This window comes from Lycorma delicatula, chromosome 6 (genome assembly GCF_047948215.1).
Source record: "Lycorma delicatula isolate Av1 chromosome 6, ASM4794821v1, whole genome shotgun sequence".
NCBI lineage: Eukaryota > Metazoa > Arthropoda > Insecta > Hemiptera > Fulgoridae > Lycorma > Lycorma delicatula.
The window spans coordinates 78,875,358-78,895,210 of NC_134460.1; the positions used below are offsets into that span (position 1 = coordinate 78,875,358).

Consider the following 19,853-nt stretch of genomic DNA (forward strand, 5'->3'; position numbering starts at 1 on the left):
AACTCACCACGTCCCGTAAAAGCAAAAATGAGCAAATAAAAAATTAAAAGCACGCTAATTTGTTTCTTTATAGTAATGGCATTGTCCATAAGGAGTTTTTACCTGCAGGACAGAATGTAAATCAATATATTTACCGATAAATTCTTGAAAGACTGCGGAAAAGAGTTGCCCGCTTGAGACCAGCCATCAAAGACAATTGGATGCTTCATCATGACAATTTACACGGCACACTGCATTCTCAATCAATGAGTTTTTGGCAAAGATAAACATAGCTGTAGTTCCTAAATCACCTTTAACCTGACTTGGCAAAGATAAACATAGCTATAGTTCCTAAATCACCTTTAACCTGACTTGAGTCCCTGCGATTTTTTCCTCTTTCCGACTTTTAAAAAGCACCTCAAAGGATACCATTCTGGAACAGTAGAAAACATTTTAAAAAATGTAACCGACGATCTGAAGGATATTCCGATTTCTGAATGGGGGAAAACTGCTTGAAGTGTTGCGTGGCTTCCCAAGGAAACTACTTCGAAGGTGATAGAGTCCATGTATAATTGGATTGTAAATAAAGTTTTTCTGAACCAGTCTCATTACTTTATTTACAGAACCCGTATGTTCTAAATATATATTCACGGGAAAAACGCGCAACTATCTTTAATAGAACATGATTTAGTAACGGACTCAAAATATAACCGAATAAAAAATTACACCGTAGAATGCAAAATACAACATGCTCTCTGTTTAAATCAATGTTCCCCAAATAATCGAGTTATATAGGCAATTTTATCCCTAAAATATTGTTTAAATTTTAATAAATACTGCCGTAAAACAATTATTCATATAGGGCAGCGAATATATTTTCAGTTTAAACGAACGTCTCTACATAATAACATATAAATGTGTATTTATTTTATGTATATTCATTTAAGAAAAATAATAAGTAAATAAAAAATAAAATGAATAAAAAATAATAATAAAATGCATGGACGGTTATGTTAGTCACGTTTATGTTTCCTTTTATATTAAAATAAATACATACAACAGTTATTCTTTCTTTCTAATTAAAATAAACAAAAGACCAAGCAAAATTTTTTAAATTCATGTAACAAACATTATAATAATACTCGTTTTATATATATATATATATATATACAAACATTTTGTAAAATAAAAGACGTAATAGCAATAATATCAGAAGATTTTACAACGGAGATGTCTTGTACAGTCATTTAGACCGTGAGGACGCTATTTCTTTCACGTTTTACGGTAACAATTAAGCAGGACATTTATGTTAGGTGGTACAAAAGGACGACGATTATGAAGTACAACCCAGCTTCTTTCCTCTATTTATTAATACCCATGATACTTTTTCTTCCTAAGATATCCTCAACTTTATTTCTTATATTATTATATTTAGAAAAGTGAATTACGAGCGAACTCTGCTACTTCTTAATAATTATAAAAACAAAATGAGGGCTTTACCTTCTCTAACTTTCGTTCATTTATTATTGTTTTTTCTCGTTGTTATTTTCTTCTCTTATTTAAAAATTAAAACTCTACCGGCTAACTTAATTGTTATTATAACAAAACAAAAATTACATGGTCGATTATTCTACTACGTGGTTTACCACAATAAAATGATATAAATTTTATATTGCGGTAATTATTTTATTTTATTAGAGAACGAACAATTAAAATTTTTTTTAATAAAACTTTTTATAGCATAAATAGTCCGAGCCGAATTAGAAGCTGTTACTTTTTTAATTTTTTTTTAGATAAATTGCATAAAACGATTCTGAAAACTTTGAAAAGATTTTAAAACGTTAATTTTTATGTAGTTCGTATTATAATGGTCAGATCCAAAAGTGTAGCCTTTTACCTTTTATTTTATAATTTTAAGAAACGATAATAAAATTAAAATAAAATTTACGACTATAACAGTCCCGTTATTTAGTTAATGCCCTGTAACTGTAGTGATCGAAGGAAATTTCCCCGATCTATAGACCTGTTACACAAAAATGCAACTAATTAATCTTTGTCTTTACCCTAACACAGAGATCTACGAAAAATTTGAGGTACCGGTAGTTCAATATGTATACGTATATATATATATATATAAATATGTGTGTGTGTGTGTATAATTATTGTAGAATTAAAATTCAAAAAATTACATTAAATTTAAAATGCTGAAAAGTTTAAATGTAACATTTTTCTTAACATAAATTTATTTGAAATTTTTTACAAGTATCATATTTTTTTGTAACATTTTAATTTCCTTCTTTAATAGATAAAAAGAAAATGGTATGTTTAATAAACTTCGATAGATATAAAACTACTGATGTATCTAATAAACAATAAGATAAATATTATTTTAAAAAGAAACATATTTTAGTTATACTACAAAGTTAAAAATATTAATGTACGTGTTCGTAAGTAAACTTAAATTAAATAAGAACGATTACTAAAGTTTGTGGAAAACAGAGACACGAAAATTATAACGTAAAGATATCACACAGAAGATTTAGAAATAAACGCAAAAGAATTTACAAAAAAAAAAAAACCTAATATATAAAGTTATGCGTTACGGCATAAAAAAATGTAATTACGTGAGTTTTTAAATTATTTTTTAAAGGATTTTAGATTTATTTTATAAAGGCTTTGAAGAAGGGCATGTAAATGTGAAAAGAATTTGAATTTGAAATTCAAAAAACCATTTGAATCGAAACATAAGGGAAACCAAATTAAAAAATAGTGAATAAAAAAGAAAAAAAAATATTAAACGGTTTACTGAAATCATTCGGACAAGAAAAAAGAGATTTAAAATATAACGTTATACAAACACAAACTGATACTTTCATCAGAAGTTAAGTTATACTAGAAGACATTTTGAAATATCCTTCCTCGGAAATTGCTTCTTATTTTTATATCAGCAATAACAAGTCAGGAGTAAACGCATTGGTTTTTTTACGAATCAACAGTTTAAATGCTTAAAAGATCAATTTAAAAATTGTAAGATTTACTTAAGACAATAATAAAAAGTTGTTTTATTTTTTCCACCGTTTGTTTACAGCAAAGAAACCAATTTTTTTTTAATTTATTTACATAAAAAGTAGAAATTAAGTAGTTGTACAACATTTTTTTAATTACAGATTAACAAAAATAAATTTTGTTTATTTATTGACGGACGTAAAGACACTTAGAACCACTTATAAAAGAAAAGCCTATTAAAACTTTTCCGAACGAACATTCTTATTCTTATTATTATTATTAGTATTCTCTCAGTTATTAATTCATTTCTAACAAACTTATCTCTTACTTCCACTTAACTCAGATTATTACATATTACATGTTTTTATAATATATTTGAGTCGCGGCTTCGCCCGCTCTATATGGTTACTTGTATGTTGGCCGTGACGGCCAATTTCTTTATTTTATTTTATGTTTTTTAGTCAAGTAACCGGAGGCAGGTGCAACCAGTCGCGTCGTACATAATAACAGTAGCAGTGGCTGTGTTGGTTGAGTACACCGTCGCATCCCTTAAACAAACGAAATTAAAAAATCCGAAAATATATTTTTGATATTTATTTGAAGAGGATTCGTAAGCCCAAATCTAATAAATATCTCTTTTAGTAAAGTCGCAAAAGGGAAAAATTTGCAATCATTGTTCAAAATATTTTCACGTAGGTCCCGCGACCATTATATAATCTTAATCACATTTTATAATCTTAAATGCCGTAGGTTCCTTTTCAGAATCTGTAACAATTAAAAATTTACACATTTTTCTAATTTTAAATTTAAAAAAATTTTTTAAATCTGCAGATGGTCCGATTGAGTTTTTTATCGTTTTAATAGATCCTTATTGCGGTCATACATAAGCTAATATAATTTATCCCATGTTTTGGTGGTTTTATAGCATATTTATTTTCAATTATTTAAACATTAGTTTTACCGCAATTGTGAAGATCTTAAACTTGATTTATAAAATTCATGTTTACATATTTTATGCATTTTATTAAACATTAGTGTATTTGAACCAGCTTGATAGCTTTCGCTGTTATTTTTAATGATTATTAAAAACTTTTAATTTGGTGGCAATTCATGTATTTTGTAATCCTTCATCCGAATCCGGATAGAACTTAATCCGAATCCGAAATCAAAATCAAAATAAAGATAGGGGTCCGATACTACCGGGTGTCAAATGGGCAGAGTCCCGTCTTTCAAGTTAATTTGCATTCATATAAAAAACCAGTAAGATGCCTTTGATACCTTTGAAGGTGCCTGCGGTAAAGCCCTCGGTGCTAGGTACGGAGCGGGTGATGTGGCGTTTAGATCAGTCAGATGGCGGGTGTCTTCCCCTTTGGGGGCCAAGATGTTCACACATATACATACTGAATTCAACGAACTGTTCGTTCGTAACCGTAATAAACAACCACTGGGATCCGATTAATCATAAGAAAATATGGAAAGCAATTTAGTTGAGTTTTAGATCGCTTCGGTTTAAATGCGATTAAAAGAATTCTTTATTTTTTACAGGTCGAATAATAAATGTTTCTTCATTCAATATGTTGTTTTTGTTTATTTAGCGATATTGTACGTTATTTTAAATAATATTTCATTTAAATAATAATCATAAACCTATATAAATAAAAATGTAAATGTTCGTTTGTTCAAAATCTTAAATCTCCGAAAGTTTTTCACCGATTGTTTTGAAATTTTGACACAACGTGGCATTCAAATACGCGTGTGTTTTTATATATATTCCTACTATTTATATACCTAAGATGTCACACCTGTGACAGGTAAAAACATGCTTATTTTGAAAAACAACGCTATCTGTTGGACGTAAAAACAACACACGCTATACTAAATGTTTTACGATTCCATTTCAATGTTTCCGATATGTGTGTCCGCTACAGACTAAGATACTACTAGACCGATTTACGCGCAGGGAAAAATGGAAAAATCGGAAAAGTGAAACAGGGAAAATCGATAAAGGTAAAAGGGAAGAAGGTAAAAAGGGAAAAAAGGGAAAACGGGGATAAGGAAAAAAGGAAAAAGGAAATGAAAAGGGAAAAAGAGAAAAAATGGGAATGGTGAAGAGAATGGGGAATGGGAAATAAGAGAAAGATAAATGGGGAAGGAAAAGGTAAGAGATGAAAAGGAGAAATGGTGGAAAGGATGGGGAAGAGGGAAGGGAATATGGTAAAAATAAAAAAGGAGGAAAGGGGAAAAAGGAATTGGGGAGAGGGAAAGGGAGAAAGGGTAAAAAAGAAAGGTTAAATTTTGTGAAGTTCCGTAATGTTCGTTTGGTTAATGTTTTATCAAACTTTAAATTGTGTTAATTAATCTATATATATACATACTCTAGCAATAGCGAAGCATTGCCGGTCTTAAATACATATTTTAAATATGTCAAGCCATTTTCATGTAATGCGGGTAAAATTGAATTTCGCATTTAATAAGTTTCTGTTTTACTATATATTTCGGGGAATTGTTCTTGTACCTAAGATAGAATGCGCATCCGGTTCGCTTGATATACAATTTATTACAATCACCTAATTCTTCCGGTAGTGTTTATTAATTTGTATTTTTTATTGTCTGATATGGCCTTAATGTTTCCTCAATTTTAAAAGAAATATTTAAAGAATGCATATCGGATAGGGAAATACATTTTATTCAAATAAATTTTGGCAAAATAAATTCTTTTGAACGAAAAGATGTAAATCGTTTATCGAATGAAGATTTGTAAAAAAACTTTTGAAAAAATTATCGCTATAAAAACTTGAGCGAGATATAAGTTCTTATAACTGACTGGTATTATAGAATTTCTTAAATAATTTTTTTTATATTATCAATAAATGCGGGATTTATATTCGAATGTGTGTGAAGAAGTAAACAAGTCCTTTTACAGCCGATTTTTTTCTCGCTTCAAGTAAGATAAGATCTGATGATGTAAAAATTGAAAAATTAAAATAAATTTTGATGTCTGAAATCTTACAATGGAGGGTATACGTTTCCGGTGTTTAGGCATAACCACTAGGAGATTCTTGAAACTACAAATCTTGGAACTTCTTGAAAATGATCGGGAATCCGTTTGTGTAACCGTGTAAATAAGATAACATATCCTATCTATCGCGACACACTCGATAGAGAATAAATTTCTTAAATAAATCGTTGAGCAGATTAGAATTCGATAACGTATAATATTAAATCTCTGCTCCGATCCAATACCAAAAAGCATTCTACTGAAAGTTTTTTTTGTCTACTACCTTTGACAAGTCCTTGCGGTAGCTAAAAATATGTGAGTACTTTAACAAAAAAAGAAAAGATAGGATACATTTTATGAAAGTTGTAGGAACGTTTTTAAATCATACACAGGGATAGAGCCTACCGCGTAAGGGTTTCAGCTTTTCTTTTAAAAACGTCTAGACTGATGAGATAAAGACATTTCAAATAAACGTCCGTTTTTCGATAGTCAAAAATATAATATAAGCTAAAATATCAAAAATTGTTTAAATAAGCATTTTCCCACAAATTCCATCGATAATGAAAAAAAAATTAATACCTTCTAAGGAAAAAAAATTAGGTAGTATAAAATTCGTAAAAATTTCTGTTAAGAGGTAATTAGAATTTATTTTCCTCATTACGACCGTATAATACTGTAATAAGTACGATAGTTCTCATCGGCATAAATTTACATTTATTTTTTCAGCCTTTTGAACCAAGACCTGTATGTTTTGCATAATTTTAAAAATCTGATGTGGACACTACATGACTTTCTTGTACGCCTATTAAATGGCATATACACATTATTTTACAATCAGAGTTTAATACTTATCAATAAATCAATATATTTAAATAAAATTAAAAAAGTTAAAATAAAGGGAAATGAAGTCGGATCGGATTCCAACCGATATGCCTTCCCCTTTGCGATCCAAATAAGTCATTAATTAAAATTTTGTTTGGCTATAACTCTGGAACCAATGAAAATAAGTACCACTTATGGTATATCGTTGAAAAGCTCTCAATGAGGTGTGATTACTGCAGTTATGAAAAAGTTCAAAAATCAATTTTTTTTTATTTTGGGCTTTTTTGGACACTTTTGGTCCAGTCAATTGCAATCAAAATGGGAGGTGCACAACTAGATGTTACAGCAGTCCTAAATCCAAGATTTCAACATTCCATGGCTAATCGTTTTTTTTTTCAAGTTATGCCAGATACATACGTAAGTACAGACGTCACGCCGAATCTAGTCAAAATGGATTGAGGGATGGTAAAAATGGATATTTCCGTTGAAATCTGAAAACCGAAATTTTTCGCGATTACAATACGTCTTTTACTTCGTACATGGAAGTAAAAATTGATTTTGAAAAATTAATAATTTTAATTCAAAATAAGTAATACATAACAATATTATAAAAATTATTAATATAATAATTAAAAATATTGAAAAATTTTGAAAAACGTAGACGAAATTTTCCGGTCGATAAATTAATCCCTTGATGAGCGACTGGCAAAAATTGTATTTTTTTCACCCCATATAAATTATGCGAACAAAATTCACTACTTTATAGTCACTTATCGATTCAAGTTTTTGTTTTTAAAAATTAAACACCCGTAAAGAAAAATTCCAAAAGAGCATTCTATTACTCGAAAAAGACTATTCGTATCCAATATTTTTTACAACTAATCGAATTTTAATTTATAATGCTTACTAGTATGAACCATAATCGATTTTTCTGTTTTCATCGCGCTTTCATTTAGAAAATGCGTCAAATCGAACGAAAAATTTAATATAAACAATTTTGAACGCAATATAATTCCCTCAATAATAAACTTAATTTTTCTATTTGAAAAATTCTAAAATAAATTCATGATAATGTGAAAAATACATGAGACTAAATAGTTTTAAAATTTTCTTACAGAAAAATTATATTAAAAAAAATCAATGTACGCTTAATTTAAGACTGCAGGAAAGACGGTTTATTAGAAATTCAAACAAACACGCACACACGTACCGAAATCAAATATTAAATTATCATTTTACAACATTCAAAACCTTCTTTTATCAGTTAGGACAATCAACAAACGATCTAAAACAGGAACATTTTACATTTGTTCAGGACACCAAAATGCGTTATTCGAAAGAGATCCTGATATTCAGATTCGTATTTCTTTCTCGTCGGACCGAGCTCCAGTAACCGGAGCTCCTTCTAATAATCCCACACTCTCATCTCCGAATTCCTTTTATACAATATGTCGCCATATCCCATTACGCACGATTTTATATAACAGATGCACGCAAACTACACAAATTCTCTTGTTTATTAGTCGATCGTCTTGAAATTTTTCTTCAATCCTACGAGCAAAATATTTAGGAGATGGAAAATTGCTTCGTATTATCAATTTCCCGATCTTAAATCACCTAATCGTTACTGACACGTCAGGTAATGAGAATTATTATTACATTTTTACATCTACCTTTTAAGTCTTTAAAAATAAAAAAATGTAAATTTACATATCTTCTCGTTTTACGACTCAAAAAATAATAAAATAACTTTTTTTTTTCATAAGTTCGCTTTAAAATTGTTACATCCAAATAATCGATAAGAACTAATTTTATACAGCTCTTTAACGTACAAAGGATATAATTTTTAAACGCGATAACTTTAGTTAAGAGTGTTGACATAGGTGATACGAAAATATAAATTTTACGACTTATTTTTGTAAAATACGTTCAGTCTTGAACATTTTCTACTTATTCTTAATATTTAATACGTATCACAAAGAACTGTACCCTGTTTAAAATGTTCAATACTGTATAAGAAATAAAATTTGTTTTAAAGTTACCGATTTAAAAATAATCTTCAGGAATCATTTCTTTTTATAACACACCGAGGTAAAAGAAATTTTAGACGATATAAGTTTATAAGATATAAGATTTATTTTTTATAAGCCTACTATTTTAATTTCACCAAAATTTTTAAATCGTAAACTCTCTCCGCGTCAAAATTTTATGTTTTGAAGTCAGTGACGATATAAATGGATGGATTTAGGTACAAATATTTATAAACACTATCATTTCAGCGCACAATTCTTTCTACAATACATCGCTGTATAAATACCTTTTTTTCTTATGATGATGCAGTTTTATTTCGATCTGATGAAGATCGACAACGTATTCGGCGTTTTCAAAAAAGTTTACACATTCAGTACGATTAGAATTACGTATTCTTTGCGTAGTACTCAGACTGAAACATCCAGCTACCGTATCTTTAAAAGCAGGTTTTAATAATCGTATTTCTAAGCATATTGAAAATAATATTATTTATTTAATGCTCAGATATTCATTCGATTAAAAGTTGATTATCTAGCTTCCCACTAAAACTGCCCGTTAATACAATGACTTACATCTTCATAATGTTTCTAAGACGGTCCCGAAATCTTACTGTGTCTTCTTGAAAAAGGGATAATTTAGATTTTTTTATAAAATTAATACACTTTAGATAAAATCTTTATAATTCTCAATTTACTTGAGAACGTTACCATAGATTTCTTGGTCCATCCCGTATAGTCATATAATTTTTATATATTTTAAGTTTGGAAGTAATTTTATTAATAAATTCATAAAAACTCATAAAATTCACAAAATATTATTACAGTAGCTTTGTTTTTCTATAAAAGTTTTCAATTTATAAACCTCTAGCTTCTTATTCGATATAATATATATTTTTATTTTTTTTTTTGTTTAGTCCGACGTTTTGCGAAGTTTTAATATAAGTTAAAATTTCAGAAAGAATTTTTTGGAAGTATGATCAAAAAAACAGGAGAAAAAAAGAGTAAAAAAAGAATTATGATGGTGGATGTTCAGCCACCGTTAGGAGTCTCTGTTTAAAAAATTCTGTAACCAAAATGTTAGCAGGTTTCTAAAAAACAGATTCTAAGACTATACAGGTAACGTTCACTTCACGGGCACTTATGCTAATTTATGGTAAAATCATGTACCGGAGAATAACATTAATCACTATTCCAACAAAGAAAATGATTTAACGGATGGTTTTTGAAATAAAACAGAAAACCCTCAAAAACCGCCTACAAAAATAAAATATTTATTTGAAATTAGTTGTAATTTGTATTATTTTTTTAAAGTGGTTTTTGAGGAATTTTCTCTTTACAATTTTATTATTAATGTCATCTTTACTATTAACTATTATAAAATTCCATAGATTTTATATTACTTAAAATAATATTTTTTTAAAAATTAATCTGAATTAAATTCCCCTTAAAGAAATTTTGTAGACTTCTAAAAAACATTTTATGAAAATTTTCAAGTACTCGTATATGGTTAATTATTTTTATTTATTATTTTTTTATGAAAATAATAAATAAAATAAGTACAGAATATATACATAAAATCATTTTGATATATCAAAATTATTTATTTAAAGTTAAAGAAAATAAAAATTAAATATATTCTTATGCAGTAAAATGTAGTATTATAATAATTTTTACAACAGTTTCAATAATTCATCCATCATTAATAAATAGGTTGATTTATTACGATTCCTAATATTACCATATTCTTTTAATATATCTATAAATATTCCTTCAGTTTTGTTTGGTAGCATAGTTTATATGTATTTATAATATATACAACCGTAAAATAAAAACATAAAAGTTCTCCGATGAACGGTCGTATGTTTTATAAAAATATACGGCATAACCTTCATAAATTTTCCATAGAATTGATGTTAAGTAGAAGACAAATAAGTCTAGGCGGTAAAGGTATAAGACGAGAGGGGATGTAGGAACCGCCGATTTTTCCAGTCGATTAAAATCAGTTTGTTTAAGGCATTTACGATGTTTGTCAAGGACTGTCGGTTCAGTGAGTTAAATGAGCTGACTGGCCGGGGTTGTGAAGACACTGTTGAGATATCGGATCTCAGGATCTCCATTAATAACTTGGCGGATTTACTGCTCGGGCCTCTGTTCACCGACTATAATACCTACAACGGATGGCGATCGACTGTTGCCGAGGCAGCTGTCTCTATATTTATTCGTGTGTTTGTGTTCGGACTGTTAGTTTGTCTCCATTTTCTACCGATCTCGTGTTGCGTTTAGTAAATTAAACGAAAAAGTTATTATTTAAAAATTCAGATTCCGTTCGGGCTTCGGCCATATCATCACTTCCGCACAGTATTTGTTTTTTGTTAACTTTTCTTTTTTTTAAAAATTCGTTTAGGATTCTGTAATATAAACTTATTACGACATTTTTAACGTTTTCAACGGTGAAACATCAATATTTTAACAATCGAACATTCAACATGTAAAATATCGATAGCCAGTTCCGTTTATAAACGATCAGTAAATTCATTCGCCGGCTTCCGTGGCGCGAGCGGTAGCGTCTCGGCCTTTCATCCGGAGGTCCCGGGTTCGAATCCCGGCAGGCATTTTCACACGCTACAAATCATCCATCTCATCCTCTGAAGCAGTACCTAACGTGGTCCCGCAGGTAAAAAAAAAATTCATCCGTGCAAAAAATGGTCGTTTAATGATTTCCACTGTTCTTCTGTGCTCTCCGATCTAATAAAAATCGATCTACATGAACCGCTTGTAATTTACAACTAAAATTTTACGGTATTTTTATAGGTCCATTTTAATAAGTGAACAGCAAAAAATTTTAAAAAATTAAATTTTAAGACACTAAATTTTTCCTTTAAATAGCACACTTAAATGATTAACTGCTAATTCATTAAAATTTTCTTTGTGGCTTAATTAAAAAAAGAAAAACATTCTTCATAAATTAAAAAAAAAATATTACCCATTATTAATTTTAAAGGAATTCCTGTATTATAAAAATCTCTTTTATATGTGTCAAATGTAAAAATCTTGGTATAATCGGAAAAAATAAAACATCAAATTCAAAACCGGAATTAAGATAGAAACAATAAATCACGATACCCAAATTTAGAACAAAACTATTTGAAATCATCATCCAAAACTGTACATTACCTATTCTTTCACGATAGATAATACCAATATTTTGTAAAGTTTTAGAGATAGTATGTTAAAAACGGCAATTCCATTTCGTAAAATTAATATACTGCGTTTTTTTGGAATTTGAAGAATTTTTCACAAACTTATTGAAAAATGATAATTTACTTATTTTCAAAAGCTAAATTCAAAACTGCGAGATATAGCTCATCAGTACTTTTAATTCTAGAGTACCTAGAAATGAAAAAGAAGATTGAACTTTTTGCTAATACGTTACATTAATGTATTCTAATTTAATCAGATTGCTGGCCTCCGTAGCGCGAGTAGTAGCGTCTCGGCTTTTAATCCGGAGGTCCCGAGTTCGAATCTCGATCAGGCATGGCATTTTCACACGCTAAAAAAAATTGTCATTCATCTCATCCTCTGAAGCAAATACGTAACAGTATCAATCGAATTTAATTAACTAAATTAATCGGAGTTAGAATGATAGACTATATCGTTCAACCCCTAAAAATATCACGGACATAATTAAAAACGTAATGTTTAATTTTTAGTTATCCATGTTTAACGGATTCGAATAAAACGTTGCATTTTTAGTCAACATATTTTTACTTAGTCGGTGAAGTTTATGTATAATTAATACATTTTTATACGATAAGTTGAATTTCCGATGTAAAATTAAAAATTCAACAGCTGAAAACAGCTAAATATAATTGTCAACAACACAAATCAAAGTCGTATCTGAATGCTATCATTTTACAAGGTTAGATATATGATAAATGTAGTTCAAATAATGAAATTATAAATTCTGCGATTAAAATAAAGAAAAAATTGGTATTATTTATGGTTACCGATGAATGTTATAACTTTTTTACCATAAAAACCTCGCTTCATTTATACAATAATTTTGGATGGTGAAGTAGGCTATCCGAACTATTCAACTAATATAAATATTCTATGATCTGCAGAGTTTAAAAAAAGAGAAATAAAAATTAATTTTTAATGTAAGCTTTACGCCATTCTTGATAAATTTTATTTTAAAAACCGAATATACACAAAAAACTTGAAACCGTTTTACTTGTAATGTATTTTTGAAAACGATCAAGATAAGTTACACTGTAGAACATCATTTAATTGTGTTGTTGAAAATGATGTTTACATGTTTTCAGCTGTTGAAGCATAACTGGGTTAAAGCAATTTTCCCGTTTTTAATTTTTCGTCGCAAATTTAACTTAATCGTATAAAAATAAGTGTTATAAACTTCATATAAGTCCATATAAACTTCATTGACTGGGTAAAAATATGCTGAATAAAAACGCAGCATTTTATTTGAATCCATTAAACAGGGATGTCTAAAAAAATAATGCTTTTTTGACCAAAAAAAAAATAATTTTTTTTTGATGACAAAAAAATAACAATAATGTTTTTTAATGAAAAAAAAAAAAATTCGTTTTGTTTTCGTGCAGGTAAATTCACCTCGCCTCAAAACCGTTCGTTCATCATAAATGAATTTTATAGTATAAATAACTTAAATAACCTTCCTCGGCCGGGTTACATCCCGAATACGAATTCGACGGAGAATTTTATAGCAATCGTTACGAAGACTCAAGGGGAAGACATATTTGATCGAGGTCGACCTCATAGAGGAATATAACGTAATCGTAATCGTCTAACCTTCGTAATTTTTCCGCTAGATAATAAAATTCTTTAAATTACATTGTATTACTTCGCCTATCTTAAATTTTAATTAATATATCATTGTTTTTCTTTTTGACTCGTTCTGTTACTTTCATTTTGTCAGTACTATTTTCTTTGAAGTCGCATTTTTACTTCCTTGAACGAAGTAAAGGAAGTACTATGATAGCGAAAAAATACAGTTTTCAGATTCCATTGAAAATATCCATTTTGACCATCCCTAAATCCATTTTGACTAGTTTCGGCGTGACGTCTGTACGTACGTACGTATGTATCTCACATAAATCAAAAACGATTAGCCGTAGGATGTTGAAATTTTGGATTTAGGACTGTTGACCACCTCCCGTTTTGACTGCAATCAACTGCACCAAAAGTGTCCAAAAACCAACAAAATTTGGATTTTGGACTTTTTCTTAATTGCAGTAATAAATACTCACTGAGAACTTTTGAATGATGTATCATAAAAGTGGTACTTATTTTCATTGGTTCCAGAGTTATAACCAAATGAAATTTTAATTAATGAAATATTTGGTCTTGCAAGGGGAAGCCACATCGGTTTGAATCAGACTTCATCTCTATTCTTTTTTTACTTTTTTTTAAATCAATTATATTAATTTATTAATAATTATTAACCTCTAATCGCAAAAAAAAATTTACGGTAAATATAATTCAATAATAACAATAAAAAAAATATCAGAAGTTTTTAATGAAATAAAATTTTATGTACTTTTTTAAAAATTGCGTATATGTAATTTAATAGGCGTACAAGGAAATCATATGGGTTCACATCCGAATTTTTTCAATCGAAATTTATCTTCCAACTCATTTTTAGTTTCTGTGATATAACGATGACATTGGTGAATCGTAGAATTTCTGTTTTTCCTCAGAATTCGTTAAAAACCGCTCTCGATTATCACATATCGCTATAAAAAAATTAAAAATATATAATTATATCGTGCAGGCGCGCGCGTATGCGTGAGAATATATATTAATAATGTAGTTAAAATATTTTCCCCCGACTCGATGAAGAGGGAAAAGGAAGAGGTGGATACGGTGACGAGTCACAATCGGGGGAAATGAGAAAAAGGATGTGAATGCCGGTCTGTTAATTTTAAAAATGGCGAACGATAGATGTTCATCGAAGGTAAGGAGGGAAGGTTAATAACGAGCTGACCGAGGAGAGATGACTGACTGACTTCTACGATGATGATGTATCGCGTGTAGGTAGAAAAACAATGGGCGCCTCTGTGAAGCATAAATCAGATTTTAATAAGCGGAACATCATGCGTGTATGTGAGTTTCTGTATATACACATACACATACGTAACTTATACGAGTACGTTCGTACGTATATTCAGCTTGTCGATAATATAAGAAATTTACGTACAGTTTGTTGAAAAGACTGTAAAAAAACTCAAATCATCCCGTGAAGTGTTTTCTTACTAAAATTAACCATATTATATCCCTGAAAACAATAAAAGTAAAGGCAATATATCACAATATGGCCCATTCATTCTCCAGTAAAATGATCATTAATTGTTTACTTAAAAGAGTAACCGTGAACTTAAGATACGTAGCTATATCTATAATCCTTTTTTCCATTCACACAAGCTGACGATAAATAATATTAAAAGTAATAATATATTCAATAACAAATAACAGTTACGAATAATAACAGTTATTTTTTTATTATTTTAAGTAACGATTTGTAGGAATACGTTGAATATAATAAATTAATATTGTTTTCACGTTTCTCGCGATATTATTTATATAGTAAAAAGCTAAGTTCGTTATTTTTAATAATTTTACTAGACTACATTATTAAGTAGTTATAAATAATAAACTGTAGTTTATAGGTTAAGTTTAAACCGTCGTTCATTATTTATATTCGTTATTTATCCCCGAAGGTCTTAAATATTAAATCCACATATATCAAATGAATTCGAGCCACATTTTGTTAATGTAATACAATAGGTGTAGAATAATCTTATGAAACGATTACGGAAATATAATCATTAATCCCACATATATAAATTCCGTAGAACTCAGCCCTAACAATTATTTCTTTTAATCTCCATATAGTATTTTAAAATTTCTGCAACAGAAATTTATTTCTATTTTCTAACCGTCGTCCTTATTTATTTAAAAATTAAATTATTCATATGCTTGACTTCACCAAATTTTATTTTATTCGAATCAGAAAAATATTCTGAAGTCATTGAGCCTGAATAACCATGTTTGAGGAAAAAACCCGTCGGAAAATATGATTCACGAAGAGAAGGATTAAGAGCCGCTAAAAAACGTAACTATCTGAAAATATTTAAACTATCGTAATCTTACAAATATCGAGAAGAAATGAAAAAGAGAATGGAACTTTAAGCGAATACGTTACATTATGTATCCTAATTTAATCGGAGTTAAAATAGTAGACTATATTGTTCAAAGTTTGATGTAATCTAATCTAGATTAGATTTAGAAGAAATATAACAAAAATTCTATAGAAAAATTTCACCTACCAAAAAGCCGGGATAGACTGCGTCGGGATTACGAGTGAGGCTACCTCAGTATAGTTAAGATGTTATTGCGTCCTTACCGTGAATCCTGTAACCGTTCAGTTAAAACCCTCGGTGCACCAACGGGGATCATAGAAAAGAAAGAATAGTAAAAAACTAAAGGTTTATCTGTAGAAACGGTGGAAGGAGATAAAGAAATCTCTTTCGAGGGAATCAGAATATGCTAGACAATAGGCATCCATCTCACCCCGATACTATCAGTAAATCGGGACATCTTCATCCGGATAGGAGCAGTAAAATACAAAAAATTACCATCCCGAAATTATTGTGCAGCATCTCGGGACCGTTAAGGATAATTTTAATTTTTTTTTTCTCGCTCATGTCTGAACCCTGGCTCGGAGTCAGGGTACGTGTAGATTATAAGCCGACCCTGATCGTTCGTGGAATACAGAACTGTGTAATCTATTCTACCCTGTGGTTATTTAAGCGTTAAAATATAATCATCAGTACGGATCTTAAAAACAGAAAACTATCTGTGAAATCCACTCCGAATTTAAATATCCCTTACTATTGATTTTTTGATTGCCTATTTATAGACAGGATGAAAAAACTAATACAACTTTTTCCGAATTTTACTACTTTTTTGGGGTACTTTTCTATAAATTAGATAGTTTCGGAGAAAAATGTTTTTTTCTTAATTTGTACGTCGCAATCTGTTCAACTAGTGATTAATAAACAGCCTTCCTCCACGACCCGATGAGATGAGAATGATATGACACGGTTAATGAAGTTTAGTCTTGTGCAGATGAGGGCGATCATTCCAGAGACATGTGGTTAATTGAACCCCAACCGGTAAAGTGCACCGATATACACTGTCTAGTATTAAAATCCGTATAAACCTACAATTGCACCTTCGACTTGAAAACTGATTTGCCACGACAAGTTAATCACCAGATCATTCCGGTGGACTATAAAATCAATTAAAAAAAAAAAAGTGTAAAACGAAAGTAAAGAACTTATATGTGTAAAAACATTATTTAATTAACATTAATTAATTTCCTTTTAAGGTAATTGTTAATATTTTTCTTAAATCTTTTAGAAAAAAATATTATTTTATTTAATATTTTGTTGCGTAATTCAAATGGAAATATCTCGATCGTGATTTTTAAGTTCTGCTACTCTTGAAAGTATTTTCTTTACTGCCTTTCATTAACTCATTTTAAGTAGAAAAAATAATACAACATTAAATTAAAAGTTAATACAGCAAAATGAATTAACGTTAGTAATTTTTTTGTGTTGACGTCTTGGATTTTGTCACCATGGGATTCGCCCGAGGAGAGCCTCGATTTGTCCAAGCCGTCCGTTCGGTCACTACTTCTTACTCTACACTGCAGCATAAATTAATAATTAAAATGATGAATATCTAATTATGGATCCACGGACTAGTCCCGTAGTGGATGAAGGGAAGGGGAAATGAAGGCCTTCACAAGACCGCATTGTCAGCCTATGATTTAGACAAAAGAAGAAATATGGGCTCTTTAATTCCTTATAGTAGGGACCACTTTTGAAAAGTGTTGCTTTCGAGATATGCTTCTCTCTATCTCTCTCTCTTTCTCTCTCCTACTCTCAAACATACACACACAAACACTTTTAAATATATATATATATATAATATACACAAGAGTATTTATAATGTCGGTTAAGTCTATCCTCTCTTCAAGTTCTTAATTGAAATATCGATTGCTGGTATTTTTCGATGTCAATGAACCCCCACTCTCCACCAGTCACTATTTTATCCGCCCAAAACAACGTAATTATTTTTTGCTAACATCATTGTTAAATTTTACATAAAACTAATCAGGTAATATGTTAGTTAAATAAACGTATTATATAACTTCCTTAAGAATTATGTATCAGTACTTGAAAATAATTTTTTTTTTATTTTTTTAACATTTTAAGAATTTTATAAACATACGGATATTTTTACTTACGTATTATTTCAATTATAAATATACCAGCAGATTTTGACAACACGTAAATTGTTAAGTATACTTTCTATAATAAAACAAATACAATTACGATTTTTTTTTTTTACATGTAACTTAGGATTAAATCTCATATAAAACTTTATTCAAAATAGGAAATGTTGGTACGACATTAAAGTTCGGATAAGAAAATAGTAATGGAATTAAACTGAAAATGTTAGAAATAATGATCTGTCCATTTAGTTTTCTACATTTTTTTATCAAAACTAATAATATATAAAAATAAAGTCGGGGAAATTATCTCTAAACAATAATAAATACTAATTTAAATCACAATCAAAGATGAACAATTTTTCTCTTTTTTAATTAATTAACATTTGTCTAGATTATTTCGCCAGATCTTACATCAAATATGTTTTTATTATTATAAATCTGCTTTTGCATATCTAAATTTTAATTTATATATTTTTATTTGTTATAGGTGCAACATTACATATTTGTCGTACAAGCACAAGACGCTGGTCGTCCGAGTCTATCTTCAACGCTTACGGTATACTTTAACGTTCTGGATTTAAATGATAACGCACCGCTTTTTGATCCGATGAGTTACAGTAATGAAATATTTGAAAATATACCCGTTGGAACATCGGTAATCTCAGTAACAGCCACCGATTTAGATTCTGGTAAGTATGTCCACTTTATTATCAGAAGATCTATATTATATTATGTCTATATAAGTTTTAACGTTATTTTTACAATGAAGTAATAGATTCTCAGTCTTCATAAGAATTTTTTTTTTCATCTGATTATAACATTTTGGTTAATTGATTCCTTCCGACTAATCTCATCATGAGGGGTAAATTTAATTATAACTAAATTAAAGTTATCGTACACACGTATGTACGATAACGATTACTAACACGATTCGTCGTAATCGCGTAAGACTCACCCGGTGTATTTTGATTTAAAGAAAACAAAACGGCAGACGTTACGTGAAATTTTTCAGTAAAAAAATCGAAATTTTTTAAAAATAAAAAAAGTATGTTACCGGGTTATACTATAATAACATACAAGAAAAATAATAATACTAGATAAAAATATTCAGACTAAATTAAATGAAAAAGCTAAAAAAATTTTGTAATCTTATACACATTATACTGTTGGAAATTCATTAGAAAAATATCTCGAAATCAGTAATTGAGAAAATTAAAACAAAACTAATGGTTCAAATGTTGCAAAATAAATTAATAAATAAAAGATCTGAATACCGATTTAAGTATTCGTAAAAGAAAATTTAATTTTCATTAACCGAGAAGAACAAAAAACTGTAAATACTATGAATCACACTGAATAATTGTGAATTTAAAAACTTTAAAAATATCATTTCATATTTTTCAAATCACCTTTAGCTTTTCCGGCTTGAATTCTAAGATCAAAAACTACTCCGCGTTCGCATTTTATGATAAAATTAATTTCGTAAATTTGTTGACATAACTTACTAAAGGTAGATCGTAACGTTAAATTATTTTGTAGTCGGATCGTCGATTAATTTGTAATAGGTAAATTTTGCTGATAGGTTGTCAGGAAGTTTTTTTGCTAATACCCCTACTATCTGTCAGGTAATTTTATTTAAATTTCTTATAAAAAAACTTGTAGTCTTGGTTTAATA

General features: G+C 29.1%; 1 protein-coding gene across 1 annotated transcript in view; it reads left to right on the forward strand.

Annotated features, from left to right (window-relative positions):
- The window catches only part of ft (cadherin-related tumor suppressor fat), an 817,460-nt gene that overhangs the window by 491,746 nt on the left and 305,861 nt on the right, over window positions 1–19,853 (forward strand). The window contains exon 5 of the mRNA XM_075367925.1: window positions 18,666–18,867. Coding sequence (XP_075224040.1) covers window positions 18,666–18,867 — 202 coding nt within the window. The remainder of the gene's footprint in view (window positions 1–18,665; window positions 18,868–19,853) is intronic.